The following is a 17152-nucleotide window of genomic DNA, read 5'->3' on the forward strand; positions in this document are numbered from 1 at the left end:
TAAAATTCGTATAATAACGAGCTGAGCGTATTTATTCAAGGTCACAAATCATAAAATTTAAATAACGCAGGCAGGCAGGCTAACAAAACAATGTAATATTAAATACAATTAAGGTTAATAACGAAGAAAAATGGAACAATGGAGTTTCATGGATTGGAATTTTATGTCCAAGATATTATTCTCAACCTGTTGTTATTATTTGCCATAACTTCCTCCTCCATGTGGGTTGGAGTGAGCACCGCCGCTCACAAATCGTCCATAAGCACCGATTGCGCCAGCAGTCGTTCTGTACAATAAATAAAGCATTAGGGTCAAAAGTGTCTGACATTTTTTGTCGGTGTTTAGTAATTACTTATTGTATTGAAATTACCCTGAGCCGAATGTGTTGTAACTTCCAGAGAATCCAGTAGCAAAGAGCGACTGGAATGGGGTGGGTCCATTCCCAAGACCCGGAATAGCATTTCCAGCCTCAGCACCTCCGAAAAACAAAGCGCTCACCAGAGCAGAAATAAGGACGGAAAGAAGAACAAATTTGGACATGATTGCAGAGCTAGCCTTAAATTCAAATCTCTCAAAGAAGATGATGGTACAAAGTCGTAGTGAAACTAATATCGTGGGGACATCTCAATTTATAGCCCTCTTTACGCACCAATTGCGTATTCTCTTAATTAATAGTTGCATCAAACACAAATATAAACAACAATTCGAATAAAACACTAAAATAGTAGGTACCAAGATCCCTAACGATTAAGTCACTATATATTGCGTCACATGTAAACAAGATCAACCAAGTGGAACCTTCAGCACCAGTCTCAACTAGTGATTTGTAGTATATAATTTATATTGACTACGAAACAAATGTGCTATTTGCAATGCTTGAAATTGACTACATTCTCAATTCTCTTTGCAACTTGGAAAATACGTGCTTCACTAAATCGTGGTCCGATAAGTTGCAAGCTAATTGGAAGACCTGACATTGACAGCTTTATAGGGATGCTTAATGCTGGTAAACCTGCATAAAAACAGAGTTGCTGAATGATATACTACATTAATGTCATTTCAAGAATATGTATCTTACCAGCCATGTTTGCAGGTTGAGTACAGAAATCCTGCACGGAACTCTGCTTTCTGTTATCCCATTGAATAAACTCGCTGTAGGTGGGGGCTGTGGTCAGCGTTACGGGCGTCAGGAGAAGATCGCACTCTGATTTCCAAACATTATTGAAATCATTTGTAATCAAACGTCTGATTTTTAACGCTTGTATAAAATACTTGTCGTAATTTCTGAAAAGATTAAATCACTTCTAAATCGTGCACTTTTCTTATGCGGATGAATTACCGTTACCGTTTGAGTAGAAAGTAATTTCCAGCTAAGATTCGCCCTCTTACAACAGAATTAAATCCTTCGTGTCGTGTTTGAGCATAAAGTGATTCTGTGGAGTCGAGTCCTTTTTTGTGCGATCTGTGACCATATCTTACGCCATCGTATCTGGCCATGTTACTCGCGACCTCGCAAGGGTTTAGGACGGAATAGCAGACAATAGAGTATTTGGTGTGAGGCAGCGATACCTATTTTAGTAGATATTAGAATTTAGAATACGTTGCACATAGATTTATGTACATACAAAATGGTTATTATGTTTCGAACTTCTAGAACATTTGCTCCGTCTTTCTCAAGAAGGCTAGCAACCTCTCTCCAACATGAGATGATTTCTGGGGACATTCCATCACATGCATACTCTTTGGGAAGTCCTATTCGAATATTTTTTACAATTCCATCTTCAGAGGGGATTGAATCCGTTGTAGGAATTTGGACACTGGTAGAATCAGAACTATCCAAACCTTTGATTACATCTACAAAGAAAATTTGAAATATTTAAGTGAGCCACTGTCAGTGTGATAAATAAGTGATAATTAGAAAATTGGATCGTTCATGATAGCCTATTTATACCATAAAGTACAGCACAATCATCTACTGTCCGACTCAGAACACCAGGCACGTCCATGGAATTGACTAGAGGAATTAGACCATATCTGGATAAAGATCCGTAAGTTGGCTTGAGCCCATAAACTCCGCAATATGATGCAGGATTTCTAATTGATCCTCCTGTGTCTGATCCCAAGGCACTGGAAAAGTTAATTTCATAAGCAAACCAACAATTGCGTTGCTTCACAAAAAGTGCAAAATATACAATACCCTAAACACAATCCTGAAGCAACTGCGACCGCGCTCCCTCCAGAACTCCCACCTGTGGAAGTGAAAGTGCTTTCCATTTAAACCAGTCATACGTTGTTATCATTATTACAATCGTAGATAGGAATACACAAGAAATGCTCAACCCTCAGCTACTTAAGAATAAGCGTGGTGTCTATCACACAAATAGAACGTGATAAGAAACCCATTTTTGCTGTTTGCTTGACAGCTTCTATCGTGGCTCAGAGTTCAAACAGGCAGCACGATCAGAATTTTTGTTCCATCATTTAATTATTTGAACCTAAATAATTTATCGTGTCGAATAACGGCATCCTCTCCACGTTTCTAGTGCTACTTCACCCTTCACCAATATTTAGGCAGAATACTCTGCCTAAATATTTTTACTAGTTACCTCTCTGGTCTGGTTATTTTTTCAAACAATTATTCACAAACAATATTAGCTTAGCATACCAGGAACATGCCAGTCATCAAATGACAAAGAACTGCATCTGTACTTTTCTAGCCCCCAAATATTCTTTGTCGGTCCAAATATGCTGTCCACCGTCCCATTCCTGAATTAGCAAATTCAAACAATTCATAACACAGACCCAATTTAAGAGTAAAAATATAAAATTCTTTACCCCATTCCAAACTCGTCCATATTCGTCTTTCCAATAATTATGGCCCCAGCATCCACTAGTTTTTGAACCACTGTGGCAGTGTATGGAGGAACAAAGCTATAGAGCATTTTAGATCCGCATGTCGTAGGCATTTGAGAGACACAGAAATTGTCCTTGACTGCAATTGGAACCCCTTCCAGACGAGGTCTCGTCGGAGGAGTTTTCGAGCCATTTTGTTTACTGAGGTCTTTTTTTGCTGTTACGAAGGTGAATGCGTTGAGGTGCCCGGCTTCTCGAATTCTGAACACGGACGCCTCGGCCAACTGAGTTTTTCCTACGGCCCCATTCGCCACCAGTCTCACCGCCTGCAAATAATATGTAACCAGTTTCTTTTAACATCATTCGGCTTTTAACATAATTAGTTATCCATTTAGGTAACTAAATTCCACCTCCTTAATGTTGTGGGGCAAGGTGGCCATCATTGCAGTACCCGGGACAAGAACACAAGGACGACTCCTCCAGTAAAAATCTCCTCTCGGCGTTGTAGTAACTTGTACTGCAAACAAAATAATACTCAACTATTTATCTCTCATTTGGTATTAATTGTTAATTAAATGCTTATAAATTAAACGCGTATATTTGTGAGTTTGATCAGAACAATAATTTACATTTCAGTTATTTTTGCAGGCTAGGCTTACTGGGAAGAGAAATGTTGAAGAGACACTTTGCATCAGGGAACTTGCTTAGGATTTTGTCCCTGTTGGGCGACAGTCACCTTGGCCCTTGTCGTCGAATAATAAGAATTCGCCACCACCACCACCGGCGGAACTTCAGTCACTTCTCCAGTAGCAGTACAACAACTTCATCAACAAAACCGGCTGATTCTCCACCACGCTCAAAGTCGGATGCGAGGGGTGAGCTGAGAAGTTGGCAGATTCACGCATACTCTGGTATCGATGACCTTCAGGCGTCCACGTCTCGCATCCCACCCATTAAATCCCCCACCGACGTCCTCATCCGCGTCCATGCTTCCTCCATCAATCCCATCGACATCGCAATGGTAAATGAGGAACATGACTGTTAGTTACAAGGAATGGTCATTTGAACTTCACATTTTTTTTACAGACCAGAGGTTACGGAGCCGACACGCTCAACCTCCTCCGAGGATTGTGCAGCTCTGAACAAAGTAAGGGGCCATTTGGGCTTCAGTCCTTGAAACAGTTGTCTCTTCCATTTCGTCGTGGGGCTACAACAATCGAATTCCCTTTAACGCTGGGGAGAGATTTCTCGGGGGTTATTGTTCAAATGGGACACGAGGCCAGAGGAAAACATGGACTCCGAGTGGGGGACGAAGTCTTTGGCGTAGTGGGAGTTCAGAGACAAGGAGCTCATGCGACCTATGTAATCTCATCGATTGACACGGTGAGTATTAAATTAGGGTTAATCTCAAGGAAAGTTGAGATTAAATTATTGCTATACAGTAACTTACTTATTATTATATTATTGACAGATCCGCCAGAAACCGAAAAACATGAGCTTTTTGGAAGCTGCTGCAATCCCGTATGTTGGTCTGACCACTTGGGCAGCAATCAGGGTAACGGGAGCATTTTCTAATTTGAACGGAAAAAGGTTTCTAGTTTTGGGCGGATCAGGAGGGGTTGGCACGTTTGCAGTCCAATATTTGAAATCTCAAGGAACGCATGTATGTATAATAAACGTGCTTAACATCCAAAAATATAAAATGGAAATATGTACATGTCAATACAATGTATAAATTATCCCCGTAATTTTTAGGTGGTCACTACATGCAGTTCTGAAGCTGAGGCTCTAATGACCTCATTAGGATGTGACTTTGTGATCGATTATAAAATGCAAGAGTTTTCAGAAATGGTTAAGCATTACTCACCGTAAGCACATACATATAAATGATAACCAAATCCGGAAAGTGAGACATTTATTTCGTATGTATATTGCTAGATATGACTGCGTTCTTGACCTGTCTGGACCCACCAATTATAAAAAGTCACTAGAAACAATCCAGTATCTTAAAGCGGTCACCGGACAATACATAACCCTTTCACCTCCATTTTTATCAAACATGGATAAGTTTGGATTTCTAGGAGGAGCTGCAAAGAATGTTGGAGACTTGCTGAACAGCAACTATCAAAGTTGGAACAAGGGACAGTCAGTTACAAAGTGGGCCTTTTTCATTCCCAATGGGGCTCCGTTGGAAAATTTTACAGATTTGTTGCAATCAAAACGGGTACACATTCATTTCGAAGATCTATGACAAACGCCATCATGAAATGTGTCATTATTATTTTTACTTCATAAATTCCCCAGATTCGGCCAGTAATCCAAGAGTCATTCAAATTTGACGAAACAAAAGATGCCTACAAACGGGTGGACGACGGTCATTTAAGAGGAAAAATTATGTTAGACATGGAGGATTATGTTAACTCAAACTGAGCCAAACTCTGAATTACAAAGTCAATACATACGACAAATCAAGTATTCACATATAAAAATGATTTGATTTTCAGCATGAGAATTATTTACTAAAATATTTAGCATGTTCACGATTCCGTTGGGATTCATGAATATTTATAATGCACACTGACGCATTGTTATTTCCCGTTGCTGTCACATAATAGCATCAAAGATCGAGTCACAGGAGAGAGCTATGTATCTCTGGCAGAGTGAATGCACCCTGGATTCGTATATACTTCTGACAGAAGTGCTGCTGCTGTTGCTGCTAGGGTTAAAAATCATTTGAAGAGGTAAATCTAGCCCTGAGGTGGTTTCATTGGGCAATAATGGGCTGTATTGTTGGATACAATGGAAAAGAATTCAACAGGTGCAAGGCAGGTATTTGCTAGTGTTGGTTACGTACCCACTACTACGCTACCAAAAGCAAAAGAGGCGAAACTTAAGTTGACTTTTGAGATTCAATCGCTATATGATTTAATTGACTTTTCTTGTACATTTCGTACGTGCATTTAATTAAGTATTTATTGGTGACCAGAGTTTGATTATAAAATGTGAATACAGTGCACTTTGTATTGTTAGAATTTAAGAAATTACACAAATCTTGCTGCAGGAGTTGAGAAAAAGTGACAAGGATGCAAGAAATGTGGGAGTTGTCGTCAAATGTAGACCCATCCAATCGGAGGTACACGGTTCATTCCCAACAAACCGTGAATCCTGGAACGGAAGACCTTCACGCGTGGTCCATATATCGGCAAAATCTAAATTCAGACTTTACAGACTCTGCTTTAGGGTCGGAAGGTAAAGCTTATGGTTACGCATTAAGTTCAAATAGTTCAATGTAACAATTTTTGTATAATTTACAATTAATCAATTAATCGTTGATTAATTTACAGAGCGGTCGCCCCTGCCCTATGGAAATTTCCAACTCAGAGAACAAACAGTGCAATCAATCCTTCGACATCCCCGACTTGCTCCAAGGTGAACGATGACCTTATAGCATGGTTATCGTACATGTGCATCCTTTTCATCGTTCTGGAGCTTTTGTTTTAAATTATTAATGTCATTATTATATTTACCACGTAGATCTGAGCTGGCCAACAACATGTACGCCTACTTGAAATTTGGTCTACCTCGAGTTCTCCCACCGGGACCTGGAAAGGGTTTCAAGGACACGGCCAGCGAAATCCATGCATTGGACAGCGTCAGTGCTCGCCATCATCAAGGCGGAGGAGTGATGAGGGCGCGGTCGGAAACGGACCTGGTGAACGGAAATGGTGGTCCTGGTCATAGCGGTCATCACCACAACAATGGGGGTCCACATCCGATGGGACTCATTTCCAACAGGTTCAGAAAGCCTAACAAATCAAATAGTGAGAGCAATCTGCTCAACGGAGGTGATCATCCGCCTCGACCAATATCAAAAACTGGATCGCAGGTAAAGGTTGTGGGGCACTACATACCCCGCACATCATTCCCCCACATTACATTTCCCACGTATCATTTTCCCACAGTTAATATCTTCACATGTCATACCAGACACACCTCATTCCCCCACGCATCATTCCCTCACTTATCATACCCAGCACATTTCATTCTCCTCAGTTCATGCCTCCAGTTCATGTACATAGGTAAATGGGAAATGAAATGGATAAATAGGTGTTAGTTCTATTTTACTTCTCAACATTAATAAAAGCTTTATGTAATAACATAGTATAGTCAGTCAAATGTGGTCCTCATCAACAATTTTTTTTAAAATATGAGCAACCTTATTCCTAAATTTGTAAATCTAACTTTAAAATTCCCAAATTTAAAAATTGTAAAGCCAATTGTACAATTTTTAGCCCGAACCAGGGCTTATGTAATTGTCATGTCCGTCTGTCTGTCTTTCGATAACTGTCGAACGAGTTGACCGATTGACTTGGAATTTTTACCATATGCATATTGGACGAAGTTAGGAAACGGGTTCGAAGATGGGCGACATCGGTTCAGTGGTTGACCGGTGGGGGTCATCGGAGTGGGTGGGGTATTATGCACCAAAATTTCAAAATTGTCGAAGAAAGCTGAAATTCGGCACAGAGGTTGCTAATGGCTCTTAATGAAAGAATGTGAAGCGAAATTGGAAAATTTGTCAACCGGAGGTACCCGAGGGGGTGACCCATACCGATTTTTCAAAATCATCCAATCGAGCAGAAATTTGGTAGAGAGGTTGCTTTTGGTTCTTAATTGAAGAATATGCATAGTAATTAGTAAAAATTTCATCAGGAAGGACCGTATTGGGAGACCCCCACCGATTTTCACAAATTAACATAGAAAGCTGAAATTTGTACCAGAGATCCATACTGCTTTTTCACGAAATAATAAAGATAAGAAAGACAGACAAATGGACATGACAATTACATAAGCCCTGGTTCGGGCTAAACATTGTACAATTGGCTTTACAATTTTTAAATGTTATTAAATAAAGCTTTTATTAATGTTGAGAAGTAAAATAGAACACCTATTTATCCATTTCATTTCCCATTTACCTATGTACATGAACTGGAGGCATGAACTGAGGAGAATGAAATGTGCTGGGTATGATGCGTGGGGGAATGAGGTGTGCCTGGTATGACATGTGAAGATATTAACTGTGGGGGAATGATACGTGGGAAATGTAATGTGGGGGAATGATGTGTGGGGTATGTAGTGCCCGGACACCGCAGGTAAATATATATAAAATAAAACGAAAACTCCATTGGGTACATAATCTTCAAACGATTATTAAAACAATTGCTACAGGCGTCCTTGGTTTCTCGAAATTCGCGTCCCCATCAGAGTCACACGATGACGGGGAGTGCAAATCGTGGATATGTCGGAGATGAAGGAGACGAAACCTCACTTTTCGATTTTCCCCATCTTCAAGTAAACTGCGTTTCATTGTTGTCTGTCTTTAAATGAACATGTAGAAGTAAAACTGCTATCACTTATACACGTTTTTCGACCACAGGTTAGGAATATGGGGTTTGACAGTGGTCGTGGAAAGGCACGAATATTGGATGGGATATCATTTGACCTTCACGGAGGAGAATCACTTGCCGTCCTGGCCACAAATGGTATTACAACAAATGGAATGCAATTATATTGTCCCAGGAATCATGACTAATACATATTTTGTGACCTATCAGCACTGGAAGGCACGACCATGCTGGACATACTTGCAGGGAGGACGACGGGTGGGAGGGGTAAAGTGTATGGTGAGTTGGAGGTTGATTTACTAAACGCCCATTTTAAGCTATGTCTAATAAATAACAATAAATAATCTGCAGGTGAGTTCACTCTTAATGGAAACCCGGTCTCAGTCGATCGGCTGGGATCTAGAGTGGGTTACGTGAGGAAAGATTACCGACTTCACAAGTCCATCAGCGTCGAACAAACCCTATATTTTCACTATAACTTGAGAAGCAAGGACCTCACCACGAGTTATCTGAGTACCAAGGTATTTACGACTTTATTCTAAAATTCATCACGATTGAAGCAGGGTTCGCTACCCCGGGTTTTTGTGGGTAGGAGTTTTTGTGGGTTTTTGGGGTATCAAATGTCCGGAAAACCCCTCAAGCTTAATGGGGTTATTGCGGGTTTTTGTGGGTTTTTCCTGGGTTTTTGTAAGATTTTGGGCCAGATTGAAACAGTCCAGATTGATTCTTTAAACTACAACTGGAATCAATGAAAATTAAATTTTCGGATTCATGAAACATGAAATTTTGAGTATTTTATGAACCACTTGAATTTCCAAGTATCATTATGTATTCCAGGTTTTATTTCTGGTTTACTTGTTAAACGCGAACTTTTGACTTAAAAATTAAAGTCAATTAAAATATTGAAAAATTTATGAATATTGAATTAGTTTTACTTTAATATGGAATTTTAAGAATTTTGTTTCAACCAGCCTCATATTCTACAAACACCCATAAAAACCCACAAAAACCCGAAAAACCCTTGGGGTTGGGTATTTATTATAGAAAAACCCCGGGGTTTTCCGAACCCTGGATTGAAGTTACATATTTGGTTACCATTTTCTAACAACACATGTAGATCGGCGTCCTCTTGGAAGAACTAGGGCTTGGCTCAGTAAGGAAGAGCCTGGTGTCCACTCTCACCTCTTCAGAAAGGCAACGCTTGGTGGTCGCTTGCCAGTTGATAACGGGGGCTGAAATTTTGTGTTTGGACGACGCTACGGGAGGAATGGACATTTTTGACACCTTCTTCCTGGTGCAAACTCATATTGCTTATAGAAAAAAATAAAGATTTTCGATAATGAAACGATAATGAATTAAATTCTCATGCATTTCTAGGTGGAATATTTACGACAATGGAGCAATGCGGACACTGGACGAATTGTGATCATGACCATTCATCCGCCCACCTACGAAATATTTTCAATGTTCACCAAAGTCGCTTTAATGTCTACAGGTCGACTCTTGTTTTACGGGCATCGGAGAGAAATGCTCCCATACTTTGCGTTTATTGAGTACCCCTGCCCAGCATTTAAAAACCCGAGTGACTACTACCTAGATCTTGTAAAAAAAAATAACACTAGTGATGGAACTATTATAAGTTATGCGTGCCCATGCTGTTTGTTAAAAGTGTGCAACAATCTGTGTAGGTCACTTTGGACAACCTTTCTTCCGAGGCATTGCTTGAGTCCAGCCAAAGAATTGGTGAGAAACTCATTTAAAAAAATCCTATCAAATAAAATAAAATCAATCTCTAAAGGTTTATTAATTTCCAGAAACTCTGGCCGATTCATACAGGAGGAAGCAGGAAATGATTATGGACCCAGTAGGACCTCCACAACCTCTTCCTCCAAGAATTAAGAGTGCCGGCTTCTTACGGCAGTTTTATGCCTTATTGATGTAAGCAATGTTCAATTAATTTACACAATTCTAATTGTTCAATTATGGCACAACTGTGTGTTTTATAGGTCATGGATCGGCTACAAGTTCCCCTGGAATATCGTCGACTGGATGCTAATTTTGTTGCTAGCCACGAGTCTCAGCATTACAATTGGGGCTTTGTACTGGAACATTCGGTTGACTCAACATCAGGACCAGAACAACATCAGCGACAGGTATGGCCTCCACTGGGTTCTCATGGTTCTCCTCGCTGCCCCTGTGATCATCACCCTCTCGGCGAACGATACCAAGGATTTGGACTGTGTCACGCGAGACTTTGAAGAGAAACTTTACAGCAAAGCCGTCTATTTTATTGCAAAGGTCAGCAAGTGTCAGAAGTTGTTTCATTTACAAATAATCACACTGTATGATAAATGAATTTCCATGCAGAACTTGGTAGAGTTACCTTACATGATGTCGATATATCTGGCGTACGCCGTCCCAGCTTATGTTATGGCTGGCCTGAGTTCAGTGGATGCCAATTCTAACGAGCACTTTTACGCCTTTGTGGGTACGTGTGATTCCTACTTTCACGATAAATAAACCCTATTTACAAACAAGTGAGGCAAGCTATAAATTTTCCAGGGTACATGTTACTGTATCTGCATGTCCTCCGCCTAATCTTCCAAGGCCTGACTTACCTATTTCGCAACGGGAACGTAGCCATCACAATCTTCGTCCTCCTGCTCTTCGTCACCTCCATGGCCTCATCCTACACCATCCATCCCTCCGACCTTGGCGATTGGGTGAGCTGGGTCAAATATTTGTCCCCCGAAAGTTGGATTCTGCAACGTGTCGTGCACGATGAATTTGTGGGAGTAGAACAATTCAACTCTCCTTGTCCCCGATACCCGGTTACTCACGATAGCCAGGTTAAAAACAATTTTCACAAGTTTCAACATCAAACTAGAGAACTAAAATATAATTAATCTATACGAATTAAAATTATGTAGATTGTGACCCAGTTGGATTGTCGCATCAACACTGGAGCAAAAGCGTTGGACTACTTTGGGTTTTTGAACCAAGGTCCAATACTCATCCACTTGTTATCCGTGCTGGGTATTGGTTTCGTCTTTTACCTCGTAGGGTTCTTCTCCTTCATTCTACAAAGACAAGGCCTCGCCGTTCCTCCCATCGAGACCCCATGAATTTACTCTTTATCCAAGGAATTTGCGAAAAATTGAAAATTTGTACACTTTAATATGTATATTCGTTAGCATTACATTATGTATTTATTTATTTATTGATGCTGACTAAATAAGAATAAGAAGTATTCTTAGCTAAGTTTCATGTCCGTCTCATATTTGCTTGACTTTATTTATAACCACATACAAACATACAGGGAGTTTATGAGGAGGAAAATCTGTGAGAGGTCAATGACCGGGGCAAAAGTTGTTCAGAAATTTTCTCCCCTCCTCTCGACCTCCTTCCTCCACTAGTCACTCACCACCACTCAGGCCCACCAGTCGGGAGCTCCAATTATTTCCTGCTTCCTTTCTCAGAAATTAAAGTAAATTGATCGGTGGGTGTGGGTCGTTTATTCCCAAAAAACAACAAAAAAAGTTAAAAATACTTTTCTAGTAAAGACTTAGTGTAAATAGCACTTGTGTAATAGCACAATTCGACAATTTAACTTTTCTTCAACTTGGCAAATTTTAGTCAGGTTTATCAGAATATTTTTTGAAGTGAGAATGTCTAGTTCCAAACGCTTTCCTCCTGTACCATTTTTTCAAGAAATTTTGCCTAGTACGGAGTCTACGCCGATTCCCGAGACGAGCAAGAAGCTTTTGGGCTTGGGATCCATATCTACAAAGTCCTCAAATGTGACGTCGGGCAAAGAAAAGGGTCCAGAAAATGCTGCTGAAAAGAAGATACAACTGTTGGGACCCTTGCAGTACCTGAGAAAACGCAATAATACCAATGCTGCCAATAGTCAAACAGCGGTGTTAGCTCCATTGACACTGACCAAAGAAACGGTGAACCCTTTACAGTTCAAATATGAAGTTGAAAAGCGAAATAAACAAATCCACCCCACACATTGGCACCCCCTGTACTTCCAACCGGAGAACGAGAAACCAAAGGAGGGACGTGGCACTAAGGAAAAAGTTGAAACGATTGTAAAATACGAGACCTTCAATAAAGTCACTAGTTTCAAGAGTAACAAAACTCAGGAGGACGACTCAAAGAAGAAGATGGACATTGTCTTGTCTTCTTCTGGTTCAAATAAGCGTAAATCCAGTGAAATTGATCCCAACAATTTCCAACTTATCGGCGACATCCCATCAATGGATGTTTTCAAAACTTTTGTATTCAATCAGTATAGAAATACTGAGGAGCGTTGTATGTTGTTTTATGTATGTTAGAATTGCTTTTATTATCAAATACTAATTTAAAATTTTGGTTTTGCAGTTTCCGAATTGCAAGAACAGTTAGATGCCATGCTAAAGAAGGCAAGGCAGGACGTAATGGATCCGAATTATCCACTCAACGCGTATACAATGGTGCAAGGCAACCTAATCGAAGAGATATTTTATTGGTGCAAAACTCTCGACGTAAACACGGAGACATTTTTCAGAACGATAGAACTATTTGATAGGTCAGTATTAATTTTATTTTTACACAATGTGAGTGGATGTACATATAATTGTCAATTATTTGGCTGGTGTTGTGTAGGTTCTGTTGTCTGTTTAATGCAGAAATGACCAACCTCATCAAGTCAATGGATAAAGCTACTCTATCCGAGTGTAAGAAACGGATACTCCTTCAAAAACCTTTACGAATCTGCAGCTGCATAATGTTGGCTTCGAAGCTACATTCCAATTTAGAGTATCCGGTAAATATTTAGATGGACATGAAAATTAAATAAGATGATTACAATGAACTTTATTGCTTCTTTTAGTAAAGATATTTACATACATTCGATTTAATAATTCATATTGATTCTTACAGTCTGTAATGCTGCATAAAGTGAAGGAGGTTTTGTCGAAGGAAAATAAAGTTTTTACACTGAAGGCTGTGGCAGAATCCGAAGTACGAGTTTTGCGAGTTCTCAATTTCAGGGCCCTATGGGGCTCGCCTTATGATTTAACTGAACAGTTCATCGCCATGCTGGAACTCACGCCACAAAGATTGCAACATTTTTATGCTGTCGCCTTGTTATATCTACATTACAGCTATATTCGACATCCAGAGATTTACGCTAAGGTGGAAAGTCTTTATCGGGAATTTTGGCTACCGGCTGGATCTCAAGTAGCAACAAAGTAAGTAATAATCCGGTAGCTACTTATTCACTGATATGTTTTGGAATTGTTATTAAACAATTTATACAAAATTTCTACTAGAGAGGAGTTTAAACGCTCCATTGAATACAATGCCCCTCTACGAGCTGCTTCTGTCGTCGCTGCTGCTGGATTCCACGTCAATGAAAGTTTCCAGGCCTCATGCGTACAGAAATTATCAGAACTGATTTCAGAACCAATAGTTAGAATTGCAACCATCGCTCGCATTTTGCTGAATATGGTTTGCAAAATCCATCCCTATGATATATCCAAGATTGAATAACGGATTTCGTTTTAGTTCATTTTTGCCGTCTTTTTTAATTGCCTTTTTAACCAAATTTTATTATTGCACATTTTAAATGTGCTTTTAGATTCTACCTATTTTACCGAATTGAAGAAAATTTTTTATACCTTTATTTTTGTGGGCCAGTTCTTGTACCGATCATTTCTTTCTTTTATTGTAATGATATTTACGGCGTGAGGACTTAATATTCAAAACTTATGTTTTATAAATAAAAAACTAACGTACATGCCTTTCTAGTTTTCTATAAATCTTTATTTGGCAGTACTAATCTTAAGTATGTGGAAATGTTCACGTCATCTGTAAATAGTTAATCTACATAATTCTCAGCTTCAGAACCATCACAAAATTACTTATTTCAGGTAGAAGTTTAAAGTTGTTTAAATTTTGATAGGAATTTGGTTGATGTGAAAGTTGTACAAATGGTTATTTTTATTTCAAACCATGTTCATATGTCTCATCCATATACTATTTAATTTACTATTAGTAGCATTGGGTACTTGCATATTAGTTGCATTGCTATTGCGCATACTTATAAAACTTAACATTCTTCTACACACATACGCCACACGGAAATACCAAGTTGTACCCCATTCCATTTAGATCCAAAATGTGCTACTTAGCATGAGAAATGCAATAATATTCAGCTAGTTATATTGAATAATCCACTATCCATAAAGTATTATGCCTGGAGAAATTCAGATATTAAGTTTTATGAACTTTCAGCATATTGCTTCCCATTACTTATTTAAAGAGATCAACAAGTTCCACTTCTTGCCACTCCGCTCCAAGCGTTGCTCCAAGTTGAAAATACTTGAATAAAATAAATGCCATCGGTAAAATCTAACCTGAAAATCCCGAGCTGTGCTCAAAATGTTCCAGAGGTTCAACCACCACGGGAAATCAACTTCACAGGTAATTTTAGGTAGTGCAGCTAAACTGGTCTTAAATTATGTTGATCGTAATATTTACATAGCTCCAATACCGGGATGGCTGAAGGGGACGCTCTGGACGTCCGGACCTGGTACATTCGACTTGGAAAAGGGCTCTTACAAAAGCTGGCTGGATGGATTGGCTATGATCACAAAGGTCGAAATTGGGTCCGAATCTGTCAAGCTTTCCTCGAAACATGTACACACGGTTAATTATAAGAAAGCAGTGAAAGCGAAACATCCGGTCATTCCGGGGCTCATGACTCCCCCCGGAGATGATGACGCAAAAGGATTCTTCTCAAAATTCATGCCCTTTGTAAATAGTAAACATTTAATTCAATATTATTTAGTAATGCCTACATACTCTTAAATTATTAAATTCATTACATTTATTCTATAGGGACCTAACGATATTTCAGACAACTGCATTGGTGTAGTAACAAGCATCGACTCCAAGATGTACGTTATGGCCGATGGACCTACTATTTACGAAATTAATCAGAAAAATCTGTCCACCGTTGGACACTTTAACAGTCACAAAATTTTTGGTCTGAACAACATTTGTCCAGAAGTGATCAAAGACGTAACAACTGGAGATTTGTACGTGTGTGGCTCGACCCTCAAGGCCACCTTTCAAAACACCATTGTCAAAATGCCATTTTCCAACAAGAGCAAACGACTCGAGGAAGCGACATTGGTGGGTTCCATTCCATCTCGCTGGAAATTTGGACCATGCTGTCTCCGAAAATGTTTCGCCCTCACGGAGAATTATATCGTCTTCGTTGAAACGCCGCATATTGTGAACGTAGTCAAAGTTGCTGCAACGTACATTAAGGGTTATAGAATGTACGACTGGATGGACTGGATCCCGTCGGACAAAACGAGAATCTACCTCATGCAAAAGACGACTGGCAAGGTGCTCAAAGTGGAGTATCTCACTGCCCAAGCCATCCTACTTTTGGATATTGTCAACGCATACGAGGAAAACAACAAGGTTTGAAGGGACAAAACGGTCACTTTCATAAATGCTCAAAATTTAAGTATTTTTACTAGATTGAAAATTACATTTCCATTTCTTTAGATTATTTTGGATGTTTGTACCCAATCCAACATGTCACTGTTCGAGGGCTTCAACTTATCCAACATTCGCTCGCTCATCAGCCCCAAAACCTACGTCCCAGGCTGTATGGAACGATTCGTCATTCCCGTCATTGCGGACGTGAGAAAACATGCCGAGAATTCCTCCCTTCTCTCCTCTGACGTCAAATCGTTGGCTATAAGGAAAGGAGACCGTGTAATTTTGACTGGAGAACCACTTGGCCAAAACTGCAATGGTTATGACACCGGATGCATCAACCCGAACTACTCCTCAAGGAAACACCTCTTCACCTACACAACCTGCTGTTTACCGTCCACCGTCTTCAAGCCTACATCTCCAATTGCTCACGGGGTGGGAAAAGTACACTTGGGGGAGGCAGGATGTCCACGAGTCATGTGGGAGACCGGACCCGGGTGTCATCCCTGGTCGCCCGTATTCGTACCAAATCCGGCACCTGGGAGCAAAGAGGATGAGCGTCCTCATCTGCCTCGTCACCAACTTGCACAAGCGACAGAGTGACTTTCTTGTTGTAATTGATGCTTCAACAATGAAGGAGATTTCACGAGTCGAGTTTAAAGATTGTCAAGTTGCTTCGTATTATTTAGCAACATTTTACGCTAATAACGAGTAAAATAATTAGCTATCCATACATTCATCGTACTGATTAGGTAATGATTACCTATTGCTGCATTATTACTTATTACTACTAAATGGTATATAGCAACAACCGAATTAAAGATATTTAGATAGTCTCGCTCACATTCCGCTCTGATTTTTTCTACATCTATCTGCCATCGTGTATTTTATTTTCCGAACCTGATAACAATTGACTGACGATTTGTGATATCTGGTAAAAGCATCATTACAAAACTTGCTTACATTATTCGTATCATCATCAACTACTAACAGCTAAAGTCGCAGCCATTTGCTCAGAGACTTGTTTTGACAGGGTTCTTCTATGGTGCACTATTTTCTTAATCGGTGAGTTTCATTTGCTTGTTTAGATGCGGATTTATTGCAACAGTGGTGTGATCGTGACTGTCGCGTTTTCCGAGTAAATAAGTAAGTAGGCGTCGTCAGATAAGAAGAATGTCCACATAATTTATTAGTGAGAGGCTTCGTATTTATTTTATTTATTTGGACTCTGCTGCCTTGTGTTTCTTCATCGTTGCTTATCTCGTCTGATTTATGATCCCCGTGTGTCTTGCATACTTGTTGAAAACCCTCCGTTTCGTCAACTCACAATTACACGCAGATAACATGACATGCGACACAATCTATGCTCAATTTTTTATTACTAATATAAA

At 39.7% G+C, this 17152-nt stretch overlaps 4 protein-coding genes and 1 pseudogene across 5 annotated transcripts; 4 read left to right on the forward strand and 1 right to left on the reverse strand.

The window, feature by feature from the left end:
• Positions 1–5: 5 nt before the first annotated feature.
• LOC110851684 (glutamyl-tRNA(Gln) amidotransferase subunit A, mitochondrial) lies at positions 6–3364 on the reverse strand. The gene is made up of 10 exons (XM_035854170.1): positions 3264–3364; positions 2836–3179; positions 2666–2766; positions 2198–2249; positions 1952–2127; positions 1649–1854; positions 1346–1569; positions 1079–1284; positions 371–1012; positions 6–286 (listed from the first exon to the last, which is right to left on the reverse strand). The coding sequence occupies exons 1-9, from the start codon at positions 3294–3296 to the stop codon at positions 864–866; spliced, it is 1491 nt and encodes a 496-aa protein (XP_035710063.1). The 5' UTR covers positions 3297–3364; the 3' UTR covers positions 6–286; positions 371–863.
• LOC110851686 (reticulon-4-interacting protein 1 homolog, mitochondrial) lies at positions 3272–5857 on the forward strand. Of its 2 annotated transcripts, none has more exons than XM_022099557.2 (7): positions 3272–3410; positions 3502–3874; positions 3940–4236; positions 4325–4516; positions 4609–4721; positions 4792–5077; positions 5158–5356. In XM_022099557.2, the coding sequence occupies exons 2-7, from the start codon at positions 3524–3526 to the stop codon at positions 5281–5283; spliced, it is 1365 nt and encodes a 454-aa protein (XP_021955249.1). In that variant the 5' UTR covers positions 3272–3410; positions 3502–3523; the 3' UTR covers positions 5284–5356. The 2 variants fall into 2 exon arrangements, with proteins under 2 accessions (XP_021955249.1, XP_035710064.1); XM_035854171.1 differs by having other exon boundaries at positions 3293–3410; positions 3490–3874; positions 5158–5857.
• LOC110851683 (ATP-binding cassette sub-family G member 8) lies at positions 5203–11525 on the forward strand. The gene is made up of 16 exons (XM_022099554.2): positions 5203–5325; positions 5915–6102; positions 6198–6282; positions 6388–6739; positions 8083–8205; positions 8291–8396; positions 8469–8537; positions 8610–8779; positions 9376–9552; positions 9636–9860; positions 9947–10001; positions 10073–10196; positions 10265–10556; positions 10626–10746; positions 10821–11107; positions 11189–11525. The coding sequence occupies exons 2-16, from the start codon at positions 5937–5939 to the stop codon at positions 11381–11383; spliced, it is 2547 nt and encodes an 848-aa protein (XP_021955246.1). The 5' UTR covers positions 5203–5325; positions 5915–5936; the 3' UTR covers positions 11384–11525.
• A 107-nt stretch (positions 11526–11632) lies between these two features.
• Positions 11633–13796, forward strand: LOC118436194. The gene is made up of 5 exons (XM_035853719.1): positions 11633–12575; positions 12645–12831; positions 12909–13068; positions 13185–13495; positions 13577–13796. Exons 1-5 carry the CDS (start codon positions 11927–11929, stop codon positions 13794–13796), a joined length of 1527 nt encoding a protein of 508 aa, XP_035709612.1. The 5' UTR covers positions 11633–11926.
• A 798-nt stretch (positions 13797–14594) lies between these two features.
• On the forward strand, positions 14595–16604 carry LOC110852649 (annotated as a pseudogene).
• The last annotated feature ends 548 nt before the right edge of the window (positions 16605–17152 follow it).

Source organism: Folsomia candida, unplaced genomic scaffold (genome assembly GCF_002217175.1).
Source record: "Folsomia candida strain VU population unplaced genomic scaffold, ASM221717v1 Fcan01_Sc007, whole genome shotgun sequence".
NCBI lineage: Eukaryota > Metazoa > Arthropoda > Collembola > Entomobryomorpha > Isotomidae > Folsomia > Folsomia candida.